At 36.9% G+C, this 27,989-nt stretch overlaps 3 protein-coding genes across 4 annotated transcripts in view; 2 read left to right on the top strand and 1 right to left on the bottom strand.

The window, feature by feature from the left end:
• The window catches only part of LOC113231541 (transmembrane inner ear expressed protein), a 7,658-nt gene extending 6,269 nt beyond the window's left edge, over nucleotides 1-1,389 (top strand). Inside the window, exon 4 of the mRNA XM_026465863.1 lies at nucleotides 750-1,389. Within this exon, the coding sequence (XP_026321648.1) occupies nucleotides 750-922 (173 nt within the window). The 3' untranslated portion in view covers nucleotides 923-1,389. The remainder of the gene's footprint in view (nucleotides 1-749) is intronic.
• Nucleotides 1,390-1,552: 163 nt separating this feature from the next.
• Nucleotides 1,553-11,790, bottom strand: LOC113231461 (actin-related protein 2/3 complex subunit 2). 2 transcript variants are annotated; one of them, XM_026465788.1, is made up of 8 exons: nucleotides 11,702-11,790; nucleotides 10,901-10,994; nucleotides 9,967-10,066; nucleotides 7,404-7,596; nucleotides 6,963-7,098; nucleotides 5,781-5,865; nucleotides 3,970-4,177; nucleotides 1,553-3,295 (listed from the first exon to the last, which is right to left on the bottom strand). In XM_026465788.1, exons 1-8 carry the CDS (start codon nucleotides 11,773-11,775, stop codon nucleotides 3,268-3,270), a joined length of 918 nt encoding a protein of 305 aa, XP_026321573.1. In that variant the 5' UTR covers nucleotides 11,776-11,790; the 3' UTR covers nucleotides 1,553-3,267. The 2 variants fall into 2 exon arrangements, with proteins under 2 accessions (XP_026321573.1, XP_026321574.1); XM_026465789.1 differs by lacking the exon at nucleotides 11,702-11,790 and adding an exon at nucleotides 11,378-11,400.
• A 513-nt stretch (nucleotides 11,791-12,303) lies between these two features.
• Nucleotides 12,304-27,159, top strand: LOC113231460 (serine/threonine-protein kinase mTOR). Its single transcript, XM_026465787.1, has 10 exons — nucleotides 12,304-12,578; nucleotides 12,702-13,496; nucleotides 13,836-16,387; nucleotides 16,464-16,636; nucleotides 16,716-17,001; nucleotides 17,082-18,971; nucleotides 19,052-19,267; nucleotides 20,886-21,251; nucleotides 22,524-22,838; nucleotides 24,529-27,159. Exons 1-10 carry the CDS (start codon nucleotides 12,359-12,361, stop codon nucleotides 24,967-24,969), a joined length of 7,254 nt encoding a protein of 2,417 aa, XP_026321572.1. The 5' UTR covers nucleotides 12,304-12,358; the 3' UTR covers nucleotides 24,970-27,159.
• Nucleotides 27,160-27,989: the final 830 nt, after the last annotated feature.

Below are 27,989 nucleotides of genomic sequence, written 5' to 3' on the forward strand. Positions count from 1 at the left end.
TAATTTTTTATGTAAATGGCTGTTGAAAAAAATTGCTTTGCTTGGACTGAAAATTTGCACGAAAAGATTGCTAAGATTGTTTGATAAAAATTAGTGGCAAAAAACAAATTTTTGCAACTTTTAAATATGGCCGCCATCAAAGAATTATTTCAATTTTTTAAAACAAAGTGATAAGTGCCGAGGCTGTAGGCCGAGGTCCGCGGAGGGCGAAGCCCGAAGCGTACGCACGCTATCGCGATGGAGATAATATACGGAGGCGTGATCGATTACGAGTATAAGATCTCACAATTGTAAAAATGTAAGGCATACTTCCCGATGTAGTGGAAATGACATACTTATTATAGCCTTGTTGTATCTCAATCGTCTCTCTGTTAGATTTCATTTTCTTGAAAGCTATGCCAAAGAGAAGTATATAGGGGGAAAAAATGCCAAACTGCTGCCGAATTTCCTGTACTATGGAATATCGAAGCAACGATAACCCAGAATACTCAGACCAAAACCAACTTAGAAATTTAATGTTCGTTTCTTAAATTGGCCCAAGTAGGGAATCGAACTCCTCATCAAGCGCCCGTAGTACTAACTGCTGTGCCATCGAGGAGCTTGAGCACACCCCGTAAACTGAACCCGACCTCGCGCCGCAGGCCGAGCCCGGCCCCAGCGTAGGTACAGGGCTCGATTTAAAAATAACCCTGTCGTATATTACACGATACGCATGCTTCTAGAATCTTTAACGATAGGTATGCTTCTAGGTTCGATGGACGCACCATTCCAGCCTGAAGGTGGTCAGAAGCCAGAGCCCCAGGCGTCAGCGTCAGGCATGAGCTTTGTCAAATTCGCTTCCAAAGTGGCCACACTTTCCAAACTAAGTGGGCACAAGTCGCCTACCTCTCCTTCACCATCTGGGACTAAAATGGATTTTTAAAATAGCTTAAATTCATTGAGGGATCCCTTGACATATCGCCATTCAACCATTCAATGTAGGTAAAAAAATGTAAAATGTAGTCGAGTAGTTCACCATCTGGGGTTAAGATGGATTAACTTTGATTTATTAAGGGATCCCTTCACATATTGCCATTCAACCCATTTAATGTACGTTAAAAAATGTAAAATGTAGTTGAGTAGCGCCGAGGCCATTGAAAAAATAAGAATAAAGCTATTTTTAACAATCGATATCTACAAATAAACAATCACATTGCAGTAAGATGTTTTCTTTAATCTAGAAAATAAAAAATACAGTATAAACGGATTTTAAATCACAAGAATAATTACATATTCACAAATAACCTCCGTATTCTGCACAGATGACATAATCTCGCGTTAAAACCGTCAGTAAAAACAATGATCAAATAGTAAGCAATAACTTTAAAGCAACATTTAACTTACACTTTATAATACATAAATAATACATTTTGCAAATAAAAATTACATAAAATTCAAGTTAGCTACAAAATTTTATTAAATAGTTAAATTGTTTCTACATGTTTTCTTTACGTTAGCTCATACAATGTGTATGTTGCTTTATAAATCTGTCATGTTTAATAAAAGTCACATTATCAGTAATGACTAAGGTGAATTACATTTATAATCCTATGACTTCCAGACAAACCGATTTGACAGCCTATACTCTCAGTCCATGACCCGATATTTGCTTACCGTACTTCGCCCAACTTAGCGCTAATTTCTCTCAATTACTCATGAAGTGAAGGTATCGGTTCACAATTAAATTCATAGAAGGATTTCCCCTTGTAAGATAAATGACCTCGTAACAGCTTGGTGCATGCACATTGAGCAATATAAATTACTGTGCCAATGGACGTCTAAAATACAAGTTTCCCCTCTGGAGTATCGTTAATTATAAAAATATAACAATTGATTAGAATGTTTTGAAAAAATGTATTTTCTAGAGACGGTTCACAAAATAAATGCAAGTTGAAATAGAATGAGTGTTCGAATTGCACTTAAATATCTGATACACGGAGTATCCTCTAAACTAGCGACTCTATCGAACAAAACCTACCGCGAAATCGCGGCACTTCCAAAATCCAATAAACTGAAGTCTCCCTTATATAAGGCCATTATGTTTTTTTTATGTATATCTTTGTCTATGGAAGATTCTATTGAGAAATACTATACACTTTTACTTATATTATAACAGAATGGGACTTACCTATAAACGTAATAAGTGACCTTTAAAATTATTATTGTTCGCGTATTGCATTATGAAACTAAATAAAGGAGTGTTCACGAAATAAACATTTAATAATTCGTAAAGTTTGTGCATGTTACCTGTCGCGACGTTGCAGAGATGTACATTTTTACAATTTGTAAATCGAAACAATATATATTCTAGATTTTATAATACAATTTACCCTATACGAGGATTGGTATTTGTATAAATTACAACAAGTTACGTAAGCTAGAAGTGGTTCTCTGGCGGACACTAGCGTATTTATTGCTGACGACGAGGAATCTTCCAGAGATGTTGTCGAGGAGTCTCCAAAAACATTTGTTACATACTTAACTCACATACCCTGAGACTACCACAAAAATACGAACCACAACTGGGTAAATCGAAGATGAGATAAAAAAATTAACAATATTTCATGTCGGTGGTAATGCCTATAATTATTATTTATATCCATTTACTCAAGTTATTTATCTCAGATTTCTGGAATGAACTGAACCCGCCTCTAAGTGAACACTGTAGATTTAGGAACCAAGTTTGTTACTGTGCCACCGCTATAAATAGAACTCTCATTATAATAAAGCATAATTTTGTTATTAACAATTACTACGGCAACATTAATTTTATTGACTTTACGCTAGGCTTGAAGATTTGATAATAATAAATATTTTCATATGAATACAATGTGCACATTTTCTGTCTATAAAAAATCGGCAGTTGGTAAATATTGAGCATTATTTTTATATATTTTGGCATATGATTTTATGTATAAATGGCAACGAAGTTTTTATAAAATTAGTAGTTTGTGTATCGAATTAGTGGCTTTGATGCTGTGTGGAGTAAACAATAATTACTATGGGACCATAATATTGATGTATGAAATACGCACATTGTCGAAGTCCCGTTGCGTATAACACGTCCACTCGATTAAAATCTCTGGTGACTACTCTAAATAACTAGGCATTATCGGCAATGGACGTCGTCTGGAGCGACTCTCGGGGAGATGTTAGAAGAATGGGGTGTTACGATAAATGGAGACTGCTACGTGTAATCGGCGCCTATGACTCGCCGTGGCGCAACACTCAATCTCGCCTTACAAACGTTTTTCCCCTGCAACAAAAATAAAAAAGTTAAAAAATTACTTCTTCAGTCAAAGTAGTTACTTTCAAAATGTGAAGTTCTGGTTAAATCGGATTAAAAATCCTGAAATAAATGTATAAAAAAAAATTTAAAACAGTGAGTGACTTTGTAAATTTACGATAATCTACTGCCTCCGTGGCCGAACGGTTACCATGTCGGACTGCCACGCAGAGGCCCCAGGTTCGGTTCCCGGGCCGGGAGAAATGTTTGTATGGCCTACATTTATTTCTCTCGTGAGTTTGGGTGTAATTTGTGGTTGTCTATGTGTGTGTCCATGGCACCCGCGACCATGATTTGTTATTTTTATCTAAATTTTTTATTCAGTTTATTTTATGCAATATATAAAATTCAATTATTTGTAAATTTTCATTCAATTTATTTTGTATCTATTCTTTATTAAGTATGATTACATTATTATTTCAATATATGATATTAGCTTAAGAATTACTATTGTGTTTGGATATTAATCTGTAAGCAATATGTAATATAATAAATAAATAAATAAACAGGGTTTCCCTAGTGCTATGTTGAGTGTGTGCGTTATTATTATTATTATTAATCTCAATTGGGAATTTATTAGGTTTTGGAAATCAGCAGCAGAATCCATGGTCAAAAAATAAATTAAAAAATAAAGCAATACTAACGTGATGGTCTTGCGCTCCGTGGGGCGTGCGGTGGCCTGCGGGCGTGCGCGGTTGAGCACCTTGAGCAGGTCGCCGGCCTTAGCGCGCATGCGGCTGTGCACGTACACCTTCGAGCACTTGATGTGATAGTGCAGGTAGTCGCGGAACATGTGCAGCAGGTCGATCGAGTTGTCACGCGCCGCCGAGCATGTGTGTCGCGGGAACAGCACTACAACAAATAACGCCGTGTAAACACTGTTATAAAAATGGCGGGCTTTTGAAGTTACAACTACAGACTTTGCAAAGATTATTTTTATTTTAAGTATATTATGAAGAAAATACGAAGAAAGAAATAGTGATGAAGACAGATAGAATCATATACCGTATTTTGAAACAAATTACAAAAGACTATCTTGAAAATTCCATGAAAATTCAAAGTTTTTATTTAAAGTGACAAATAATGTGATTTAAGTGAAAGTGAAAACATAAATATTGACTCCCGCCACTTCAAAGACTATTTAGAATACCTAAACAAGAGAACTAAGTTGTTTAAGAGAACATAATGTACTAGAACCACAATGGAAAATATTTATTGAGGATCCCGGTAATTAATCGAAGCCAAAACTCTTAATAAAAAAGTAAACACTGACACGTTATTTTTATAAAATGTGAGACGATGGTGAATTGCCCAACAGTTGCTAGTTGGAAGCAATTACTTCTACAATATTATGAGTGTATGTGTCAAAATCAGACTTGTCAGCCTATAAGTCTATTTTTTTCTATCCTCTAAGCTATAAGTATTTTTTTACTCTATTTATTTAGAGGTTTTCATAGTTATTGAACATGTCAGCCCCATTAGAAAAACAATACTTCAAGAAAACACTTAATACTAATAATAAGACAGATAAATCAAAATACTCCCTACATTGACTTACAAATAAATGGACGACGGGTCTAATACAAAAACCACGAAAAAAATGTCCCAAGTCAACCTATTCGAAATTTAAATTGTAATGTCATCACAGTATCGCGCTGTCAGTCGAACAAATGAAGACTAAAGCGGAGTTTGGCGCTCTGTAACGATTTTAGCGCCTTACAAGTGCGGACACTTTTTAGCGCGGACCCGACGTCCATATAATATAGTAAGTCAATGACTCCCTAACAAACATGTATACAAAATCTTCGCGGCACTACAGTTGGCTCCGACAAAACAGATTGAAACCACCCAACATTAAATATACGGATACCGGCCTGAATATCCAGAACACTGACACCGCTAACGCAACTGTTGGCGATATTTTATGTGTGGTAAAATTTATTTGATGGAGTAGCTAGAATACGTGAGCTTGATACAAAAATTAAAATAAATTAATGAATGTCTTTGATAGTTTGTACGATTTCTTTTCTATTGAGACATTGACGACAAGGAAGACAAACAAGAAGTAATAATTAGGCCAGTTCTAGTTTCGATTTCATCGCACCTTTATTCATGCTTCAATAACTTACGCGTGACGCACTTCACGGTACAAAGGATAATATAATAGATTAGATTATACGCGTACTGACATTAAATTCGAATAGGACTTCTATGAACTAAATTTTTATATTACTATATTTATAAACAGAGATATATAATTACATCTGTCATTAATTGGGATAGATTGTTTTCTGCCTTGGTTTTGGACCTATGGTTCACTAGAATAGTTCTTTCCGGCATTTAACAATAACTTTATTGATAGCCATTACAAATACTATAGTGCCAAATTCATAGTCAAAAGGAATTCAATTCTTTTGCATTGCATTACTTATAATATTAATAATACAGCACTTACCGAACGTTACATATCCGATATTTTCTCCTACTTTTGCGTCTGTGTCCATAAGTTCTAGCGGAGGTTCCTTGTGAGAAAATAGGACCTGAAAACATAAAGATTTATCGTAAACACCATTGAATGGCCTTTTTACGAAACTTAAATCCTTAAGTCCTGACAAAAAGTGTGATGTTTATAAAACATCGATTACAAAATAAATCGAAAATCTTTCCTATGGCAGCGACGTCGAGTGTGGGGGTTGGGTGCAGAGTACGAGGATCTTAAGCTCGCACGCTCGCCTGCAGGCTATTTCGTGTAATTGTTGACTTTAATAGATTTGAGACTGATTTGTTTTATTTGTAGATTGTTTGCATTGCAATTTGTGAATACATGCGTTAACTTTGAAAATAATATATTTCGACGATTCTTCAACCTCTTTTAATTTGAACATTTTTCCCGTAAACCGAAAAATCCGGATAGATGATATAGCCTGGCAATCCGGACAGTTCAGATATCATCATTATCTATGCAGTTATTATCTATGAAAACGACAAGGTAACGATATTACATATACCTCTCATTATTTTGTGGGAACAGTTAAAAGATCAATTAACACATGAATAAAATATATTTATTTAGGCAACTTATTTTTTTAAATATCATGTGACGGAACGAACAAGTCATGAGCCTGGTGGCAAGTGACATGCCTATCCATAACAGTTGCTGTGACACTCAGAACTTTAAATCGTAAAGATCTAAGGTGCACTGCTACTGCGCCCGACACCCTGAGACAGTCCAAATAGTAATGCATAGTAATGCTCACATTACTGCTTGGCGGTAGAAATAGGTAAGGTGGCAGTACCTTCTTGGGCGAACTCTTTCACAAGAAGCTCCACTGCTGCCACGTAAAACAAAAAATCTTACAACATGACAAAGCTCGAAAATGAAATTTTGTAGCCTTTAGGGTTTTTTTTTTTCAAAAATTGCATTAAACAACATCACATATGTTACTCCAATCCCACAGTATGTGGCTAAAGCACTTGTGTTATGGAAATCGGAAACAACGAACGGTTACCACAAACATTCAGATCCGGGACAATATAGAAAAGTTAGTTTTTTCATTAACCTGGCCGGAGTCAATATGAAAACCGTTGTTCAAGCCACTCAACAACGGAGGTCATAAAGGTGTAAAAGGCTAGTTACCTGTGGCGCTGTATGTGAAGCTCTTCTACCCTCCTTGAGTTCTTGCATGAACACCTTGCCGATGACCATATCGTCTTCGTGTCGGAATACCGTTGAGAACACCACGGTCACACGATCTTCTTGCGCTTCTACGTATCTGGAAATATAACATATAAAATTAGTAGTGGATCCTTTGCTAGTACAATTACATCAAAATTATAACCATAAGGATCTATCTGAAAGAGTGGGTGTCTAGGTTTATTTGAAAAAAATAATTGATTCCTCTCTATTTTGATGCATAGATTGTCCAATGTTTGTTTAATTTACATTACAATGTAAGGGAGAATGTACAAGTCATAGATAGGTATTTATATTTGTTTGTTACGTAACAATTGACTATTGATTTAGAATATTAACGACCTCGGTTTTCGATATTGCTTTTATGCATATAACAAAACTTACAATGTTTCATCTTGGCGATAGTTGATAACCGCCCTTTTGTGCCCCGTTTCACCATCTTCCTGCAGTCGGAAGTAGCGCTCGAAGACGGACGCAAAACAGTTTCTCTTCAGGAGTCCCACTTTTTTTACCGTGTCTTCCCAATCCTCCGGAATGTTCTCCGGGTCAACGTCCAATACGACAGAAACATTGTAACCTGGGAAATTTGCAATACTAATGTTTCAACTGTATTTTGTACACTTTTTATGAGTCAATATGCTGCTGTGCCTTATGTGCTTTTAAATTAAAAGACAATTTCTATAATCCAATATAAAGAATTCAAATAGTTTTCGGATATTATGTTTTCAGTCATATTTAATGGTACAATGTTTCAATAATTCCAGACATAACAGACATAAACAAATTTTAATGTACTCCATAGTTAATGGTCATTGTAATGATTAAGATTCTTTCTTTTTACCTTAAAAAGAAATTATTCCTACAAAGGACTGTAAACTATATTTTTGATAAAAAAACGGTGCAATAACTTACTTCATATTATAGTTTTTAAAGGCAACATGAAGAAATAAAAACCGAAGCATTAAAAATCTAAAAAGGATGGTGCTGTTGTGCACAGATATAATATAAATGTTTGTTTGTATGTTAATTAACACGCAAAATTACAATTAAAGTTAGAAATTAAACTGTAACAGCAATGTGACATTTTTACTATCAAACACATATAGTACAGTATTAAGTAAGTTTTAAAGTATTAAATACCTACTTATTTGGTTTCAATAACATTTTCACGCGAAATTACGTTTAATCTTATCGTATTACATTAAAAAAAGCTACAATTTTCTAAGAGATAACAGATATCAGGAGTTATTGCTAGGTGATTGGGCAAGATAAATATGTGTAAAGTCAGAACTCTGTGCGAGTTTTTATTGCAATTTATTAGTGGCTATATATATGCAGCTGACTTTTAAACCAACTTCAAAAAAGAGGAGATTCTCAATTAGACTGTTTTTTGTTTGTTATATAAAACAGTATATATATATATACATAGTAAACAGTATGTTTGTGAACCGATTTTGATGATTTTTTTTATTGGAAAGAGGGTACCTCATTATGGGTCCCATTAAAAATTGAAGAAAATATTCCATGTCTAAGGACGGGAAACTAAGGGATGAATCCGGTTCGCGCACTTTCCAGTAACCGATCGCAATAAAACTTGGCAAATAGATGTAATTCCACGAATATTTGAGGTAGGTTTTTTTTAGTACTCTGCACTGAGATTATCAATAGACGATTGATTTTCTCAATGTTGTCTAGGATAAAATATAGCCTATAATTGAAAGTTGAATATTCTGTTGCAAATATGTGAAGCAGTGTAGTTAGTACATAGTAGAATTTTACAAATAGGTTTTTTTACCTAACATTAATTATATTATTCTATATATTTATGTAAAACATTTATATAGATGTTAAATACTAGCAGCTTACAAAAAGTTGAATGCTTGTAAGTATCTACATTTTAAACCCTTAAACAATAAAGCATTCCATAAGTCTCGTCTACCAATGAGGGTTGCATAATGTCCAATAGGTTTTTATTAATAACTGTTCATTTGTTTCTATATTGAAACAAAGCCACATAAATAGTTGACATCATTGAAGTTTAGCCTACTTATGAGTAATTTTAATATACAAACTAATTAAAATGATCAGGACACCAAGTACCAATATAATACCAAGAAACCATTACCTTATCAGTAATAATATTGTCCTCTAACAAAAGCGGGAAATAATACATTAGTATAACCATTTAGCTACTGTAAATTGAACAAATAAAAAATTGCCGCAGTTCCACCTTGCGACAATGGATCATAAAAACAATGTTCCCACTTTCAATTTTATGCAACAGTGAAAAAACAAGTGAAACTCTTTTCCAAGTGGTGCTGCTGTTTGCATTAAGCATAGATCTCTAGCAAAATAGTAGTAGTAAATTATTCTCTTTCTAATAATTATACATTTGTTTATTTGATTATCTTTTATTTTTTGGAGATTAATAAGTTAATCTACAAAAAAGTCTTTTTAATGCAGAGTTATTAGGTTTTCGCGATTGCGACACACTGAAAGTGAAACTATTAGGATTATATTGTCAGTATTTTGTAGAAAAGGCGAAAGCGCCATTTTGAAAACATTTTTCAGGTTTTTCATGTTTTAGTTTTCACAACTGTTTTAAAATACATCCTGTTTTAAATTCAGTTATAAATTTAAACAAAATTAAAATTAAAATTTAATTTTAAAACAGGACATAAATATTTTAAAACAATCATTAAAACCCTCATCACCCTTTCTACAAAACACCGAAGATATAATTGTCTTTTCAAACAAACCAAAATTTCAAGCTTACAATCAGCCTTGACCTGTTTGAAAAAACAAGATTCGCGATTTTAGATATGAAATAATTGTTTAATTTCCAATTAGCATTTTATCTTTTTGACTGGTACTGGTAACATTTTATGTAAGCCCTACCATATTGTGTAATATCTAAAGGTTTTAATCAATTGATGAAAATTCTTACCAGACTCTGGTTCAGCAAGTAGCGGTCCATACACTCTTTTGAGCAGCTCATCTGCCCCATGTTCTTCTAACTGCTTGTAGAACTTGAGTGATATACTAACCTGAAAAACGTGTTGGAACTTCAATACATGTAGTACAGCACCAACATATATATACCTTGTTAGTAGGCATACATCTCCTCAAGAGACAGTTTAGTTTTAGTTATATTTACAAAAGCACATCTGTTTGTAAATATCTAGAAAATTACTTATACATAAATCTAAGACATGAGCAGCAGTATCATAGTGCATATTTGATAAGTAAGCAATATTTATATTAAATAAATATTAAACGAGACCTTAACAACAATTCAATGCCATTAATTTCACATTAATCATCAAATTTATTGCTAAGCTATGTATCACACTATTTAAATACTGGAAATACACTTTATATAAAATTGTTACCTGGTCCACAATCAAAATATGTACGATTTAAGACATACAGTCGCAGACAGATACACATATAAATGATTGATGGCTGTTATATTATGAGTCAACAATATAAAATTAAAAAATACCTGCTGTGACCTAACACTTTAAGTTCAAAATTATTTAACCTGTCACACATCCACATACAATCGTTAGCGACTCATAGCGTCCCTAATGATTTTGGTACTGTAATGTCCTATAGCCACACCAGTGTCTTTTAGAGGTGCAGCTGAGTTTCATCAACCAATTTTAAAAATTTGTAAAATGTTTAAGATTATTTTTACTAAAATTGGTATGAACACCATGTGTCTCTAGGACAAGTTAAATTGTCAAATTTCTGATCTAGATTGTGTAGAATATGATGATATTATTATTTCAGCCTGAGTGATATTTAAAAATAAAAAAATAAAATTTATTGCAAGATGGCTCTCTGAAAAGGTTGAAAAAAAAAATTTATATACTCACTCTAACTTTGGTTTTATCTCCATTAACATTGGATATATGAAACAGCACTCCGTCAAAATCTGCCACTTTCACATCTATGGATTCAGGCTTTAAGCTGAAAATAAACATAAATAAGTTATTTATTGCTGTTCAAATTACCATATTTTTGCAACAATAACTTTCCTAAGTTTGTTTTAATACATTAAATTTTTATAACAGCTATTTAGATTAAAAAATAAGGGCTATTCAGTATTTTGATATCTTTCTATGGTTCATCATTTTAAAAACAGTACAGCTGTTAGGACAACAGAACACCTAAAAATAAACTGATTCAAAGATTACTCATTTCCTGAGTGACTGTGTGCATTATCATCTCCTCCTCTGAATGCACTGTACCATACCAACAATATTTATCAAATGCATTACATTGTTTACTTTGAGTGGAATCCAAAAACATTTTTATAGGACATTTCCGCACGCAGAGTACCAACAAACAACCTAGGCATGAGTCACCCGTGCTGAGATAGGCGGCGGCACGTCACACGACCAATCCCACAAGGAAAACTGTACAATGAGCATAATGAACGATTTCTACACGTTACAGGAATTTGGAGTAGCCGCGGCCAACGTGGGTCCACCCAAAGAGTAGTGACACTTGTCAAATTACTCCGGAAAGGGGTTAGAATCCTGGACACAACCCTCACTTGAAACGCCGATTGGCGACACAACACTGCACCAAATTAATGCAAATCCAATGCATTCTTGCAAAACACGTTAGGTACTATTACAAAAACGTACACTTTCTAAGCGTAACGTACTCACCGCGCCAGTGCATTTTTATATTTTACTGTTAGTGTATCTTCTATAATTTTATTATTGATCTCGAGTAAGATCATTATTTAACAATTTATAACCTACAGCTTTTTCATAAAATCAACGCTTATAGCACCTTCATTTAATAATTTATACGGAAATCTTCAACGATGACCGCCCGTGTATAGATATTCCATACGAGACAGAAAGAAATGGAAGCTCGAAATGAATGAAATTTCGGCCATATAACACAGACAAAAACTCTATCTTTGTTTTTTTGCATTACAACTTGGCAAATAATATTAACTACAACACCATCAATGCATGGAACAAAAATTATTAGAAGTATACGAAATAGTGAGTGTGCATACCACAAAACATAAAGTTCCGCAGAAATCGATTCGAATAATCGATTAACTATAACGAGATTTTTTTTTTAATATACCGGTTCAGGACGACTCTACGTCAGGCTGTCAAATTTTTAAAAAGTAAACTCCTTAGTCTATGGTTGATATAGGCAAATGTGGTTTGTTTATTTTTATTTTTTCGAAAATTAATGTTTATTTGCTTAACCACGCAATAATTATACAGGTGAGAGCTTATCTGCGCCAAGCAGATAAATATTTACAATGACTTACATCTATTAGAAGGTACACAATTATCAGAATGTCGAATCAAGTGGCGCAGTTTGTTGCGGGGCTAAAGTCCCGAAATGTGGACGTACAAATCAAGACAGCACGGGAGCTTTATCACTATGCAAAAACGGAACTTCGAGAAGTGCCACAGGAAGAACTTACACAGTTTCTCGATGAATTCAACCATCAAATTTTTGAAATGGTATCGAGCAATGATGTCCATGAGAAAAAAGGCGGCGTGCTTGCGATAGGTATTCATAACCCTTATTTTTTATTATAAAAGTTTATAACTTCTTTTGCATTCCTTTTTTAATATATTGAAACCTCCACTTTATTACATTGAATTTAACTTGATTTCTTATACATTTTTTCAGTGTGCCTGATTGGCGGTGACTGTGATACCACAAAGACTAGAATCACTCGCTTTGCCAATTATTTACGTAATTTGCTCCCTTCTTCTGATGTGGGAGTAATGGAGTTAGCAGCCAAAACTGTTGGGCGGTTAGCTACAGTGTCTGGTGTGAAGAGAGCCGAGTATGTTGAATTTGAAGTTAAAAGAGCCTTTGAATGGTTATCTGAAGAAAGAAATGAAGGGAGGCGTCATTCAGCAGTTTTACTACTTAAAGAGATGGCAATTGCAATGCCAACTTATTTCTACCAGCAGGTTTCGGGGTTCTTTGACCATATACTAATAGCGCTGAAAGATCCAAAGCAGCAAATAAGAGAAGCCGCTGCGAAAGCTCTGAGGGCAGGCTTAATGGTTACAGCTCAGAGGGAATCTGCCAAGCAGTCAACAGCAAAACCTCAGTGGTACAATCAGTGCTATGAAGAAGCAATGACATCATTTGAAGACATACCTATCAAGGAAAAAGGAATTACTAGAGAAGATAGAGTCCACGGAGGTCTATTAATTTTGAATGAACTGTTTAGATGTTCCAATGCAACTTGGGAAAAGAAATACACAACTCTCATGCAAAGTTTGGATACACAGAAAGACAACACAGTATCTGATGACATTATCATAACTTCTAAAATACACAGCCCGTCTGTGAAGAGAGGATACCTTAGTGATGGATTTAAAACTGAAAATGTTCAGTATCCAGTTCCTATATATGAATCTGAAGTTTGTCGTAACCTATTAACTTCAAAGTTTGAAAAGATTTGTCAAGGTTAGTTGGTTTCTTTATGGTAGAACAATTATTTTTTACCCTCAATGCAAAGAGAGAGAGTTATAAGCTTGAAGCCTCTGTGTGTGTGTGTGCTTGTATGTCAGTCTCAAATCAACTTTTTTTGAAGCTGGTTTTAATTGGGATGGTTCTTAGCAATGTTTGATGAACATCCACCCAGCTGTTTAAATATTATCAGCTTTTTTTTCCAGTCACTGTAAAGTTTTCAACCATACAATGTGTCAGGGTGTTGTTATTTTTAATTTATGTTTTATATGTTTTGATGTATTGAGAATTCTTGGCTAATGTGACATCTACTTACTGTTTTTGTTTGTGTTTTAGATGTGATGGCTCAAAGACAGCTAAAAACCCAAGGAGTACCACAAGTTTTGCTTATCAATATACCTAGACTGGCAGCATTTGACAAAGAGCTTTTTTTAAAAAAGTATGTCAGTGGTACTATGAGCTACTTACTCTCATGCATTCGCAGCAGGGAAAAAGACAGAAACATGGCCTTCATCACACTTGGCCTACTAGCAGCAGCTATTGAAAATGATATTAAAATCTACATCCCAAGAACAATGGATGTAATCAAACAAGCATTGCCTGTGAGGGACTCTCAGAGCAAGAAAAGAATGTGGGTTGATCCATCTATCTTTGCCTGCATCACTTTACTGAGCAGTGCTGTTAAAGATCTTGTCATTGGTGATATAAGAGAACTACTTGATGCAATGTTTGCTACTGGTCTTAGTCCATCCCTAACAATTTGCCTTAAAGAACTAAGTAACAATTTGCCCACACTTAGATCAGAAATCTCAGAAGGCTTATTAAACATGCTCTCTTTGGTTTTAAGAAATAAACCCTTCCTCCATCCTGGTGTTCCAAGGAGTGTGGAACAGCAAATGAGCAATATGAATTTAGTTTTTGAACCTCAAGATACAGCTAGCATTGTGCTTGCTTTAAGAACCCTTGGTACATTTCACTTTGAGGGAGAACACAGCTTACTCACATTTGTTAGACGTTGTGCAGAACATTTTTTGCAAAGTGAATACCAGGAAGTAAGGCTGGAATCTGTCAAAACTACTGCCAAACTACTATCTGATGCTATGATTAGAACGAGAAATACTCCATCCAGAACTCTAACAATGCTCACTGCTGAAGTGGTTGGCAAGTTTTTAGTAGTGGCTGTCACTGACCCTGATTATGAAGTCCGATACTGGGTACTAGAATCATTACATGAGATATTTGATATCCACTTGGCACAAATTGAAAATCTCAGCTTCCTTTTCATTGCAATGAATGATGAACATCTCGAAATTCGGGAACTGGCTATTTGTACTGTGGGCAGACTAAGCACCGTGAATCCTGCATACGTCATGCCTGGTCTTCGGAAAACGCTTATACAATTCCTGACCGAATTAGAACACTCAGGCATGAGTAGAAACAAAGAGCAGGCAGCGCGAATGCTTGACAATCTTATTTTACGTGCCCCAAAGCTTGTAAAGCCTTATACAGAGACAGTACTCAATATACTGGTTCCAAAACTAAAAGAACCTGATTCAAATCCGGGTGTTATAATCAGTGTATTGAAGGCAATTGGTGATCTAGCTGATGTACATTGCGACAACACAGGCCTTAAAAAATGTTTACCTGAACTTCTGTCTATTCTCTTAGACTTACTCTCAGATGCTATTGCCACTGAGAAAAGAAGCATCGGTTTGTGGACTTTTGGTCAATTGATTAGTGCAACAGGATATGTTGTTACTCCTTACACAGAGTACCCCAGTCTCATGGATGTTCTACTAAATTTTTTGAAAACTGAGCAACAGCCCAAAGACAGAAGAGAAACTATACGCGTTTTAGGATTGCTAGGCGCATTAGATCCTTACAAACTCAAAATGACTAAAAGTTTGGTACCAGCTGCAGACAGCAAATCTGAGGAGAACAACTTTGATATGACCACAAGTGAAATGCTAGTGAACATGTCATCGCCTGTACTTGATGAATATTACCCGGCGATTGTGATCTCGACACTCATGCGGATATTGCGAGATCCAACATTGCAGCAACATCACACTAGTGTTGTTCAGGCAGTGACTTTCATATTTCAATCCCTTGGCATTAAGTGTGTTCCATACATTTCACGCGTAACACCAAGTTTACTGTACGTTGCGCGAGCGACAGACAACAACGATTTTCGAAAATTTCTTTTCACTCAATTGGCTAAATTGATAGCCATTGTCAAACAGCACATTCGAAATTACCTTGACAAAATATTCGACCTCATCAAAGAGTTTTGGACACCAAACAGTCCATTACAGCCCACTTTAATATTGCTTGTCGAGCACATCGCAACAGCCCTGGGTTCTGAATTTAAAGTGTATTTACCTCAATTAATGCCACAAATTTTACGTGTACTGGCACATGACACAAGTAAAGACAGATTTGTCACTGAGAAGCTCCTATTTGCATTACAAAAATTCGAAGACAACTTGGATGACTATATGCATTTGGTTATACCTTCAATCGTCAAATTATTTGATGCGACTGATTGTCCCGTCAATGTTGCAAAGGTTGCAATGGAAACTGTCGATTACCTATCGGATTCGTTGAACTACAACGAACTAGTATCGCGCATCATACATCCACTTGTGAGGAGCCTGGACAGTTGCTCGTCTTTACGTACTACGGCAATGGACACATTGTGTGCTTTGATCGTCCAACTTGGGCGTAAATACAACGACTTCATACCCCTTGTACAAAAAGTCATAATAAAACATCGAATTCAGCATTCAAATTATGAATTGTTGCTATCGAAATTGCAGTCTAGTACTACACTAGGGGTGGACGACTTGCAAAGCACTAGGCAAAAGCCTAGAAATAGCAACCAAGAGGTAATTTGCTGCTTATTAAGACGCTGTCTTTAATTATTTTCATAGAGTTTTTCTTTCATGTTGTCTTGTTTTATAGGGCCGGTTTGTAACTACTGACACGTCGCAATCAATCCGCAAGTTGTATGTAAATGCACATAACTTGAAATTAGCTTGGACGGTTAGCAGCCGCGTCTCGAAAGATGACTGGTTTGAATGGCTTAGAAGATTCAGCATTGGATTGCTTACTGAATCTCATAGTCCTGCTCTTAGGTATGTTTAAAATTATACGAAATAATCAAATTAGTCATGTTAAGTGATCTTCTGCTAAATACAAAATTCCTTTACACAGGGCGTGTCTAGCTCTTGCACACAACTATTCCCAACTGCTACGAGATCTATTCAATGCGGCGTTCGTGTCTTGTTGGACCGAACTTGATATGACATCACGCACTGAACTCTCAAATGCTTTAGAACAAGCACTTACTGCGCCAGATGCTCCAGAGTTGGCACACACTGTTCTAAATCTTGCTGAATTTATGGAACATTGTGAAGGGGGCGCTTTGCCAATATCCACGCATTTGCTGGGGGAAAGAGCTATGAATTGTAGAGCGTACGCCAAAGCACTGCATTATAAGGTATGTATATCTTGAAAATGCTATGAAAAATTTTATATTGTTTGAGTATATTCTTTTGAAATCTACTTTATTGAATGCAGGAGGAGGAATTTCGCAGTGGTGCAACTTCACAAGTTGTAGAAGCCTTAATTCATATAAATAACAAACTGCAACAAAAAGAAGCAGCGGAAGGTCTACTCGAAAGAGTGATGGCTCAGCGTGAAGCCGGTGACCTCAGTTTGAAAGTTCAGATCAGATGGTATGAAAAACTCCATAATTGGGAGAAAGCTCTCAACCTGTATGAAGAAAAACTAGTTGCAGAACCGGAAAACACGGAAGCCAGTCTTGGCGAATTACGTTGTTTTGAGGCTCTAGGTGAATGGGTCAAGCTGTACAAAACAGTATCGACACGGTGGTCAAAGATGACTGACGATGAAAAGTACAAAGCTGCAAGACTTGCCGCCGCAGCCGCATGGGGCTTAAATGAATGGGACTCAATGGCCAACTACGTGAGTTTCTTGCCCGAAAATACTCAAGACGGGGCCTTTTACCGAGCTGTGCTTAATATTCACAATGGTGATTTCGGACTGTCGAAGATGTATATCGATCAAGCACGAACCTTATTGGATTCTGAACTTACTGCTGTAGCTGGTGAAAGTTATCAGAGAGCTTACGGAGCGCTAGTCAATGCCCAATTACTTGCAGAGTTAGAAGAAGTGATAACTTATAAAATAGCATCAGAGAGAAGAGATTCAATTCGACAAGCCTGGTGGACAAGACTGCAAGGCGGCCAAAGATTGGTTGAAGATTGGCGCAAAATTCTTCAAGTACGCAGTTTAGTTCTGACACCGCAGGAAGACATGGCCACTTGGCTCAAATTTGCTTCTCTTTGCAGAAAGAGTGGTGCACCGCGCCAAGCACACAGGACTTTAGTAATGTTATTAGGAACAGACCCTAGTCAAAACCAAGAACTGCCTTTACCTACTCATGAACCAAGGTTGACTCTCGCTTATGCTAAACATTTGTGGGTAGCTGGAGATAAACAATTGGCCTTTAGTCAATTACAGCGCTACGTCGATAGTGCTGGAACAGGTGACTCGGAGCATTGCAGACTGTTAGCACGTTGTCATTTAAAATTGGGCTCCTGGTGTGAATCTTTACTTGGAATTGGTGAAGACTCTGTTCACGAAATTTTAAGGAACTATTTTTCGGCCACTGAACTTGCTTCTGATTGGTACAAAGCATGGCATGCTTGGGCCTACATGAACTTTGAAACCGTCTTGTTCTATAAACACCAGGAAACTCGTTTAGATGGATCTCAAGTTAGTGAAAAGAAGTCTCCGCTTGAGTATATCCAACAATATACTGTACCTGCTGTAGACGGATTCTTCAAATCCATAAATCTATCTCATGGAAGTTCTCTTCAAGATACTTTGAGATTGCTGACTTTGTGGTTCGACTATGGCCATCACCCAGCTGTACATGAGGCACTTGTAGAAGGAATAAGAACAATAGAAATCAACGTATGGCTCCAAGTAATACCCCAGCTCATTGCCAGAATCGATACACCAAGGGCTTTAGTGGGAAAATTGATTCACTCACTATTGATCGACATTGGAAAGTCACATCCTCAAGCCTTGGTCTATCCTTTGACTGTGGCTTCTAAATCGTCTTTTGTGGCTCGAAAGAACGCTGCAAATCAAATTTTGAAATCGATGTGTACCCACTCAAGCAACTTGGTCAATCAGGCAGCTATGATATCGGAGGAGCTAATTAGGGTGGCAATTTTATGGCATGAGCAATGGCACGAGGCTTTGGAAGAAGCTTCTAGGTTGTATTTCAGCGAGCATGATGTAAAGGCGATGTTCAAAACATTGGAGCCACTCCACGCGATGCTGGAGCGAGGTCCGCAAACGCTCAAGGAGGTGTCATTCAGTCAAGCTTATGCTAGAGATTTAAATGAAGCGCAAGAATGGTGTAATCGTTTCAAGGTAACTTATAATCCATTCTCGATAATTTGTATTGTATTTTGTTTGAAGAGGTTATTATTAGAGATGTTTGAATTTGATAGGAATCCGGGCTAGTGCGAGATCTGAACCAAGCGTGGGACCTGTACTACCACGTGTTCCGGCGCATCAGTCGTCAATTGCCGCAACTCACGTCCTTGGAGTTACAGTATGTGAGTCCGCGGCTGCTGAACTGCCGCGACTTGGAACTAGCGGTGCCGGGCTCCTACGTCCCTGATCAGGAGCTTATCCGCATCGCGCATATACAAAGCAGCCTTTCGGTAAATATAAAAACCAACACTGCCAAAAATTAACAATCGTTTTATGTACGTGAGGCGCACCATAAGTTTCCGGAATGAATAAGAAAAAAATGGATAGAAATGAGTTTATTGTTTCTCAAAATATTCTCCATTAGCGTTAATGCACTTTTTCATCATAAGAAAAAACCAATTTTGAAAACATTTATGCCACTCCTCCGTGACAATCTCTGAAACATATTTTTCATATTCTTCGACAGCCTCTTCGGGTGATGAAAATCGTTGATCGTGTAATTGGTTCTTAATATTTGGAAATAAATAAAAGTCACAAGGTGCCAGGTCGGGACTGTACGCGGGATGGCTCATAAGGTCACCGTTGTTCACCTTCAAAAATTCATTTGTCTGTCTGGCCGTGTGAGAACTGGCATTATCGTGGTGCAAGATGATACGGCGTTTACGGTTATTTTTACGGGGTTTGTCAATAACTTTCGGCAAACGAATGGTCGTGTACCAATCACTATTCACGGTACAACGATTCTCCAAAGCAACAGTAACCACGTGTCCAGTTTTATTAAAAAAAGAAGCTATCATCCGCTTAGATGCACTTTGCACGCGTGCCACTTTGGTTGGTTTCGGCTCATCTCGAAAGACCCATAGCTCGATTGCCGCTTTGTTTTGGGATCGTAACTATAAATCCATGTTTCCTCACCTGTTACTATGTCCCACACCAAATTTGACGCCGTTTCGTTGAATCTGGTAAGCATGGAATTGCACCAAGTGACGCGATCCGTTTTTTGAAACTCAGTCAATTTGTTTGGGATCCACCGAGAGCACAGCTTTTTCACACCTTAATGTTTGTGCGGTATAGATTGCATTTGACTCATGTCTATGCCTAAAGATGCCCGAATCTCATGGTAAGTCACATGCCTGATTGTTTTGATCATACGGCGCACAGCATCAATGTTTTTGTTATTCACAGCAGTGGAGGGGCGACAATCACGAAATTCGTCACTGAGATTCACACGACCGCGTTTGAATTCTGCAAACCAGCTATAAATAGGCGTCTTGCATGGTGCTTCATCGCCAAAAGCAGTTTGAAGCCGAGGGAAGCTCCGCTGAGCTGTTCACTTACACTTAAAGTCGTAGAAAAATATACTACAAAAATTTTCACGAGATAAATCCATGGTGATGTGAACAACCAATTTCTAAAATGACGCCACAATGTAAAAACAAGTGACAGTCAGATGAAACAAATTGTATCCTACACCTAAAGAGTTCCATTTTCAAATGTTGTAATTACTTTTTAAATATTGTTTATGTAAGTCGCCAGTTCCGGAAACTTATAGTGCGCCGTATGTGCCTATTGAACCTATTACTAACCTAACTGCCTCTGTGACCAAATGTTACGATGCTGGTCTGCCACGCAGAGGTCCCAGGTTCGATTCCAGGGCCGGGAGATATATTTGTATGCCCTACTTTATTTCTCTCGCGAGTTTGGGTGTAATTTGTGGTTGTCTAATGTGTGTGTCCATGGCGCCAGCGACACAGGGTTTCCTTAGTACGGGGCTTTAAAAAAAATTAGTGCAAAAGTAGAGATCGTATATTTAGGTCTTTATAATCAAACTCGCCTACTGGTTTTCAGGTAATAACATCGAAACAGAGACCGCGTCGCCTCTGCATAAGGGGTTCTAATGGAAAAGACTACTTGTTCCTACTAAAAGGTCACGAAGACTTGAGGCAAGACGAGCGTGTGATGCAACTATTTGGTCTAGTCAATACGTTACTACAGGCAGATCCCGATACCTTTCGTCGCGATCTAGCTATACAAAGATACGCTGTTATTCCACTGTCGACGAATTCCGGTCTCATCGGTTGGGTACCCCATTGTGATACCCTTCACTCGCTCATAAGAGACTATAGAGAGAAGAGGAAGTGCCTACTTAATATAGAACATAGGATCATGCAGAGAATGGCTTCTGATTTAGAGAAATTAATGTTAATGCAAAAGGTTGGTACAATTTTTCGTTTCTACTTGACATGATTGTGTACTAGAGATGAGACGGATATCCGGTAACTATCCGGCTTATTTTTACTATCCGGCCGGATAGTAGAACAATATCCGACCATCCGGCCGGAAGCTTAAAACTGACAAAAATTCAAAATCAGTACGCCAAAGAAATTGATTTATTGATTAAAGATGATAGTAATAGGATAAACAGCAACTACAGGATCACAATTCGACGACGAGGAAGACAATTTGTACACAAACAGTCAAGAGCCCGTCAAGCTTGACACTTTGTACTTTGGACCGTTCTTATCATAAGCGGCACAGAGTTGGATTTAAGTCTTAAGTGTTGAGTTTGACGTGCTCTTGACTCTGTTACCTACAATAATAAAACATGTGAGTAGATTAAATCTGTTTTGCGAATCTGGTATCAAGGCTTAGAATTAGTTAGATCACAAACAAATTATAATGAAATCAAATTGAAACAAAATAATAACGGGCGTATCAAGAATATCAAGTATATAACTACAAATTTTAATATAGCCAAAGAATTGTGTAATAGCTTATTCATTCTCCATCGCAAGAACGAAGCACAACAAACAAACATCACTGATATTGAAATATTGCCAAATTTGCGGTTTTTTTTCACTGTTAACATTTTTCTGTTACGTATTTGTTTGTATTGTCGAATAAATTAATCATTTTTATAAAAACCAAGAGTCCACAACAAATCAAAGCATCGATGTGAAACTGCATTCACTCACTAACCTAAACTAAACCGGTAGCGACATGTTTATGGCAGTGGTTCAGATTACGGCAGCCGGAAATCCGACTATCCGGCCTAAGTGTACGCCGGATATCCGGATTCCGGCCAAATCACTATCCGTTTCATCTCTATTGTGTACGCCAAAAAAAACAATTTTCTATACTGGTTAAAAACTAAATTTTGTTTTTATGCATTGACTTACAAATAAATGGACGACGGGTCTAATACAAAAACCACGAAAAAAATGTCCCAAGTCAACCTATTCGAAATTTAAATTGTAATGTCATCGCAGTATCGCGCTGTCAGTAGAACAAATGAAGACTAAAGCGGAGTGTCGCGCTCTGTATACGATTTTAGCGCCTTACAAGTGCGGACACTTTTTAGACCCGACGTCCATATAATTGTAAGTCAATGTTTTTATGTATCAAATTTTGAAGGTGTTTTATTTCCACTAACTCGTAGTAGTCCTGGAGATTTTTCATTATGTAATAAGTCGATTTTTTTTTCAGGTGGAAGTATTCGAACATGCCTTAGAACATACTGCAGGAGATGACTTAGCCAAACTCCTCTGGTTGAAGAGCCCATCATCAGAAGTATGGTTCGAACGTCGCACCAACTACACGCGGTCTTTGGCCGTCATGTCTATGGTGGGATATATCCTCGGACTCGGCGATAGGCATCCATCTAACACTATGTTGGACAGAGTAACTGGGAAATTTTTACATATCGATTTTGGAGATTGTTTTGAAGTTGCTGTAACTAGAGATAAGTTCCCAGAGAAGATTCCGTTCAGATTGACTAGGATGTTGATTAATGCTATGGAGGTAAGTTATGCGCATGATGGCATGAATGAATGTTTGTAAATGTAGTGAAAATTATATTGTGATCTTTTGATTATATGTAAGGTCGTATTGGGGGGTTGGGGTACTATATTAAAATGTACAAGCAGCGGACACTATAGTCAAGAATATCATTTTTATCCAAACTAATATTATAAAGTCGAAAGTAACTCTGTCTGTTACGTTTTCACGCCTAGACCGCTGAAGCAATTTTGATAAATTTTGGTTTAGAGATAGATTGAACCCAGGATAAGGATATAGGCTACTTTTTGTCACGAAAATAAATCTTAAAGGGGGTGAAATTGGGAATGAAAGTTTGTATGGACAACCTAGAAAACTATGAAAATTAGTACAGTATAGTCTGCCGTTTTTGAAGACTAAGTAAAATGACAGTTCATTGCCCAAAAGTGTTGCCTGCTTACGAGCAGCTAGTAATTGCAGTTGATAAATATTCTACGGAGCACAAGTTCATATGAATTGTCAATTTTTGTAAGTTCATGCATTTAGTACTATGTATTTAGTACACTACACTTTACTACACTTCCCTACACTTTAGTACACTGTATTTAGTACTATGTTTGTGAAAAATACAAAGAGGAGACATTTTAAAGTTTTTCATTTTAATTCAAAATAGATAATCAAATCCGGCTATTCTTGTTATTAAAATGTATATGAATAAAAATTGAACTTGACACGAGTAGTCCAACACTCAAAATAGAATAAAGAAGGCAATAACGCAATTAGTGTCATTAGAAGGTATATAATTTGAATATCATAAATTTTTACTAACATGATATTCATAAATTTTTTGTGAAAATACTGCACGAGTTTGTTATTATTATTGATACAAAGATGGAACAACGCAAAGAATAATACCTCAAACCAGTGTCTGTTGCCATGCCATGGTCACGGCTCTTCATCAACTGAGCTACAGACAGCAGATCTTAAGGACTTAACTCTCTTTCTTACAGATCTTTGTATTTATTAGGTTTAAACGTCATTTTTATCCGTCGGCGCCACTTGTAAGAAACAGACACTGGTTCGGTCCAGTCAAGTGGACCCGAAATTTTTCTTTGTGTTGATCAATAAATTATATATATACACCATCGACTATATAACCAGAAAAGGAGACGAAAGTTCATTTAATTTGTTTGAAAACTATTCTGCCAAATCATTACTGTGACAACTGCGCTCCGATTGGCCACCCCGAATTCGAAACAATTGACGAGTGTCGTCAATTGCTTCACTTCAAATCGACCAGTTCAACTTGAGCCTTGCTATAATAGACGAAAATAGCTAAATTACATATTTAATTACCGATGAAATGTGATTCCGTTTGTTTTGTAATTAGATGTTTTGCTGTTTTTCCCACACCACGGAATGGAACAGCCTCCTTTGCTAGAGATATTATCTTTATTACAATAAATACAGAATATTTTTAGAATATACAGAGACAAACACACAGGTCAGTTGTTGGCGCTGTAATATTTCAGCTTTCTAATTTGTGATTTCTCAGAAACGGGAGTTGATATTTAAAAGTGATATAAGGCCCATTTGCCTGATGAGTTGCCGGGGATGGATGACCCATATTTCGTCTCGTCATTTCTGGTTATATACTCTATGGTATATACACATATATTTTTTCTCACTAATTTTATGTTCCCTATTTACTCAGGTAACAGGCATCGAAGGGACCTATCGCCGAACATGTGAATCTGTAATGGAGGTGCTGCATCGTCACAAAGACAGCGTGATGGCCGTACTTGAAGCATTTGTGTACGATCCTTTACTCAACTGGAGGCTTATAGACGCCGGACGGCGGTCCCGAGGCGACGCCGAGGTCGCTTCTTCTTCTGACCCTGCATCGTCCCCCCAACCAAGTCGAAGTAAAGCCCATATAGGCCTCAACGAAACCTTGGATCAACCCTCGGAAACTAATTTAAACAAACGCGCGTTAGCGATCGTAAATAGAGTCAGAGACAAGCTGACGGGTCGTGACTTCCAACACATTGACGAAGTAGTGTCTGTACAGAAACAAGTAGACTTGTTGATTCAGCAGGCTACGAGTAATGAGAACCTATGCCAATGTTATGTTGGGTGGTGTCCGTTCTGGTAAATAGTCCAGCAGGTAAAACATGTACTATCCAGCACAGTGTTGCCATAATGGTCAAGTGCTTTTTGTATATACCTGCTGGAAGGCAGGTGTCTTTTCACAAGTTGGAAGGACATATTGGCGTCCATTTTGTTACATTTACTAAAAGTAAACGTTGTTTCGTAATTTGTCGGGGTTAAATATATAATGTTGCCCTTTCTACTTATCTTTATTCTTTAAAGTGTAGTACTAAGTCAAAACTATTATTTAGCAATGGCAATCGAATTCGTCTCTGCCAAACGCATGCCAGAAGGGACATCAGTGTCTTGTGATTTTATAATTGTAGTGACGTCTTGACTTGTTATCAGAGAAATATAATGTAAAAAGTTAGAACAATATTACTGTCTAGTGTTGCAAATTTATTTACTTTATATGAATCAAAATAAGGTTGATTGATTGACTAAAGTAGGTAAGGCCCATTAAAATCAAAGTGGAGAGGAGACAACATATAAATATATATATATATGTATATAACCAAACACGTAATATATTCTGGGGGGCTACCCTCGATCTCCGTCCGACATCCGTCCCGAAACAGTTACTGTCAATATATAAGTAATATTCGACAAAATTAAAAGACAAGTATCCAGTATGAAGCTTCATTCGCATCACGCGTCTTTTCATTTGGTCAAGCATTGCTTATTTGGCAATAATTGTTTCGGACGGAGATCGAGAGTAGACCCCCTGTTGGCAGTAACTAAATCCTATGGGTTGGTTAAATAAACTCTCCTATCTGCTTTGGAAGATAATGAGCCTTAAGTATTGCCACAATAAAGGAAGTGTTGACGGTATTGGTAATTTTTTCTGTCCACCTTGATGACGATAGAGACCTTATGGCCTCCGAGGTATCTGTATTTGTTAAGGTGTATGGCTGACCCTAAGAGCGATTACACGCGGCGATGTTTAGCAGCGCGATTGCAGCGATTCAGTCGCTAATCGTCTACCTTTACACACACGCGCGACTTACGCAGCGATACAATCCTGATACACGTTTTTATTGATTCATCATAAGCGACAGCATCGATGCAGTCGCGCGTTTGCGTCGCTGCTAAGCCTCAATTTATATTGCGGCGGAACGGAATGGAAGCGAATTTTCGTAACTAACTGTAACTATATTGTACATAGCGTAATTAACTTTATGGTCGCATTTTGATGTCAAAAGTCGACGAAAGACTACAGCCACAAGGCGCAGTCGCCAGAACATTCCAGCGACTGTGAGCGCCTTCTCGCGCACCGACGCGAAGTTGACACTTCCGTTCTATTCCGTTCAGCCGCAATGTAAATTGAGTCTAAAAGTTGACGTGAGTAATCGCTCTAAAAGTAATTGTAAAGCTAATTGAAGTGGACTTAACGGAATTTTAGTCATTTATATAGGTAATGTATTATAGGATAAAATAATCCATTGATGGGTTGTCTCAGGGGTATAAAGTGTTCTAAACCCGTGGCATTTATAATCGAAATATTTCCTAATGTAAATTATAGTACCTTATTAAGCATTTCTATGTAATTTAACGTAAACAGCTTTTCACAATGGAAAGAAAACGTGGTGCTAATAGTCACTTGTAACTTGTAAGGTATTTTCTAAGAAGGATATTATATTCGCGTGGACTTTCATTTTAGGGCCTATTTTGATGGTAGCACTGTCTACGATCTAGCTATCTACAGAAACGTAACTTCTCTGTGCAGTTTTATAATTTAAATACTGCATATTTGAAAATTAAACTATTTTTTTGGATCTAAGTCGCGTATATTTAACAGCCGTGACGGTGGTAAAGGGCCCGAAACATAGGTTTCTTTAAAAAGCAAACACGTGCAAATTAAATCCGAAAAAAATTGTTTAATTGTAATATGTTCCAGTAGAAATTAGAATACTTATTTTTCCTTCCACAAACCTGGGTGGAGAAGTTGTTTTTTTAGTATTCAAGATTTATTCTACAACGTCATTCAACATGTCCAGTAATGAATATCCCCTTTTTATTCACCGCTTAAAATATGGTTCACCTATATTTCTTTAAGTTTGTGCTGTAATTAAATGAGTGGAAATTAAAATGTTAATTCAACTTAGTCATTCTATTGGTTGTAAGTTTTGTGTTACTTAGCTGTAAAAATCTACATACATATAATGCCTTTGAATTTATAATGTAAATTAAGTTACCGCTTTTTATGAATTAGGTACATTATGTCGTTTAAATAAACAATTATTAAGTGAAGATTGTTTTTATTACGAATGTAAACTCAATGATAAGGTTAGGGCGCATTTACACCAAGTCGTTAGGTTAGGTTAGTGTAAATAGTGAGTCGTCAGACGGTAGTTTGCAGTCGAAGTCGATCGAAGCGAATGGGTGCGGCGACTTCTGCTAGGCGAAGTAGTCTGCCGAAGGGGGCAGACGACTCGGTGTGAATGGCGAGTCGACTGCGTCGCCTTCGGCAGACGAAATATTCTGCCGAATTAGGGCAGGCAATCCGGTGTAAATGCGCCATTACGGCGATGACGGATAGGTATATAAATTTTGTAAATTGATATATGTTATAAAAGATCGGAAATAGTTGTTTGTTATGCAAGGCTGCAAAGCTGTTGTTTGACGCTAGTGCTTTGTGATCACTACGCTCAGGTTTCAAGGCACGACACGTAAAAACGCAAAACAATTTTGCTGCCGAGCGAAATACACAACTTTCCTCCTCACCATAGCGAGGAAACCATTTTCCTCGCTATAGGCATCTTTTCATACTTCGGTTCACACTGCGAACTAAGGTAAGTAAATTAACCCAACGATCCCGCTAGCTATATAAAGTATGTCGCCCTTCTGCCGTCCTTCACCCCCGCACGTATCCATATGTCACTACTTACGTATTTTCTTAGCTTAGCTTTGAAAATTATAAAAGTTTATTTCGTTTTTTTAAGGTGTTTTTACATAAGGTTCGGACTACCTAGTAGGTGTCATCCACCTGTGACAGGAAGTCCTGCTCTTCCGTTATCTTTTAGT

Source organism: Hyposmocoma kahamanoa, unplaced genomic scaffold (assembly GCF_003589595.1).
Source record: "Hyposmocoma kahamanoa isolate Upper Pololo Valley unplaced genomic scaffold, ASM358959v1 65, whole genome shotgun sequence".
Lineage (NCBI taxonomy): Eukaryota > Metazoa > Arthropoda > Insecta > Lepidoptera > Cosmopterigidae > Hyposmocoma > Hyposmocoma kahamanoa.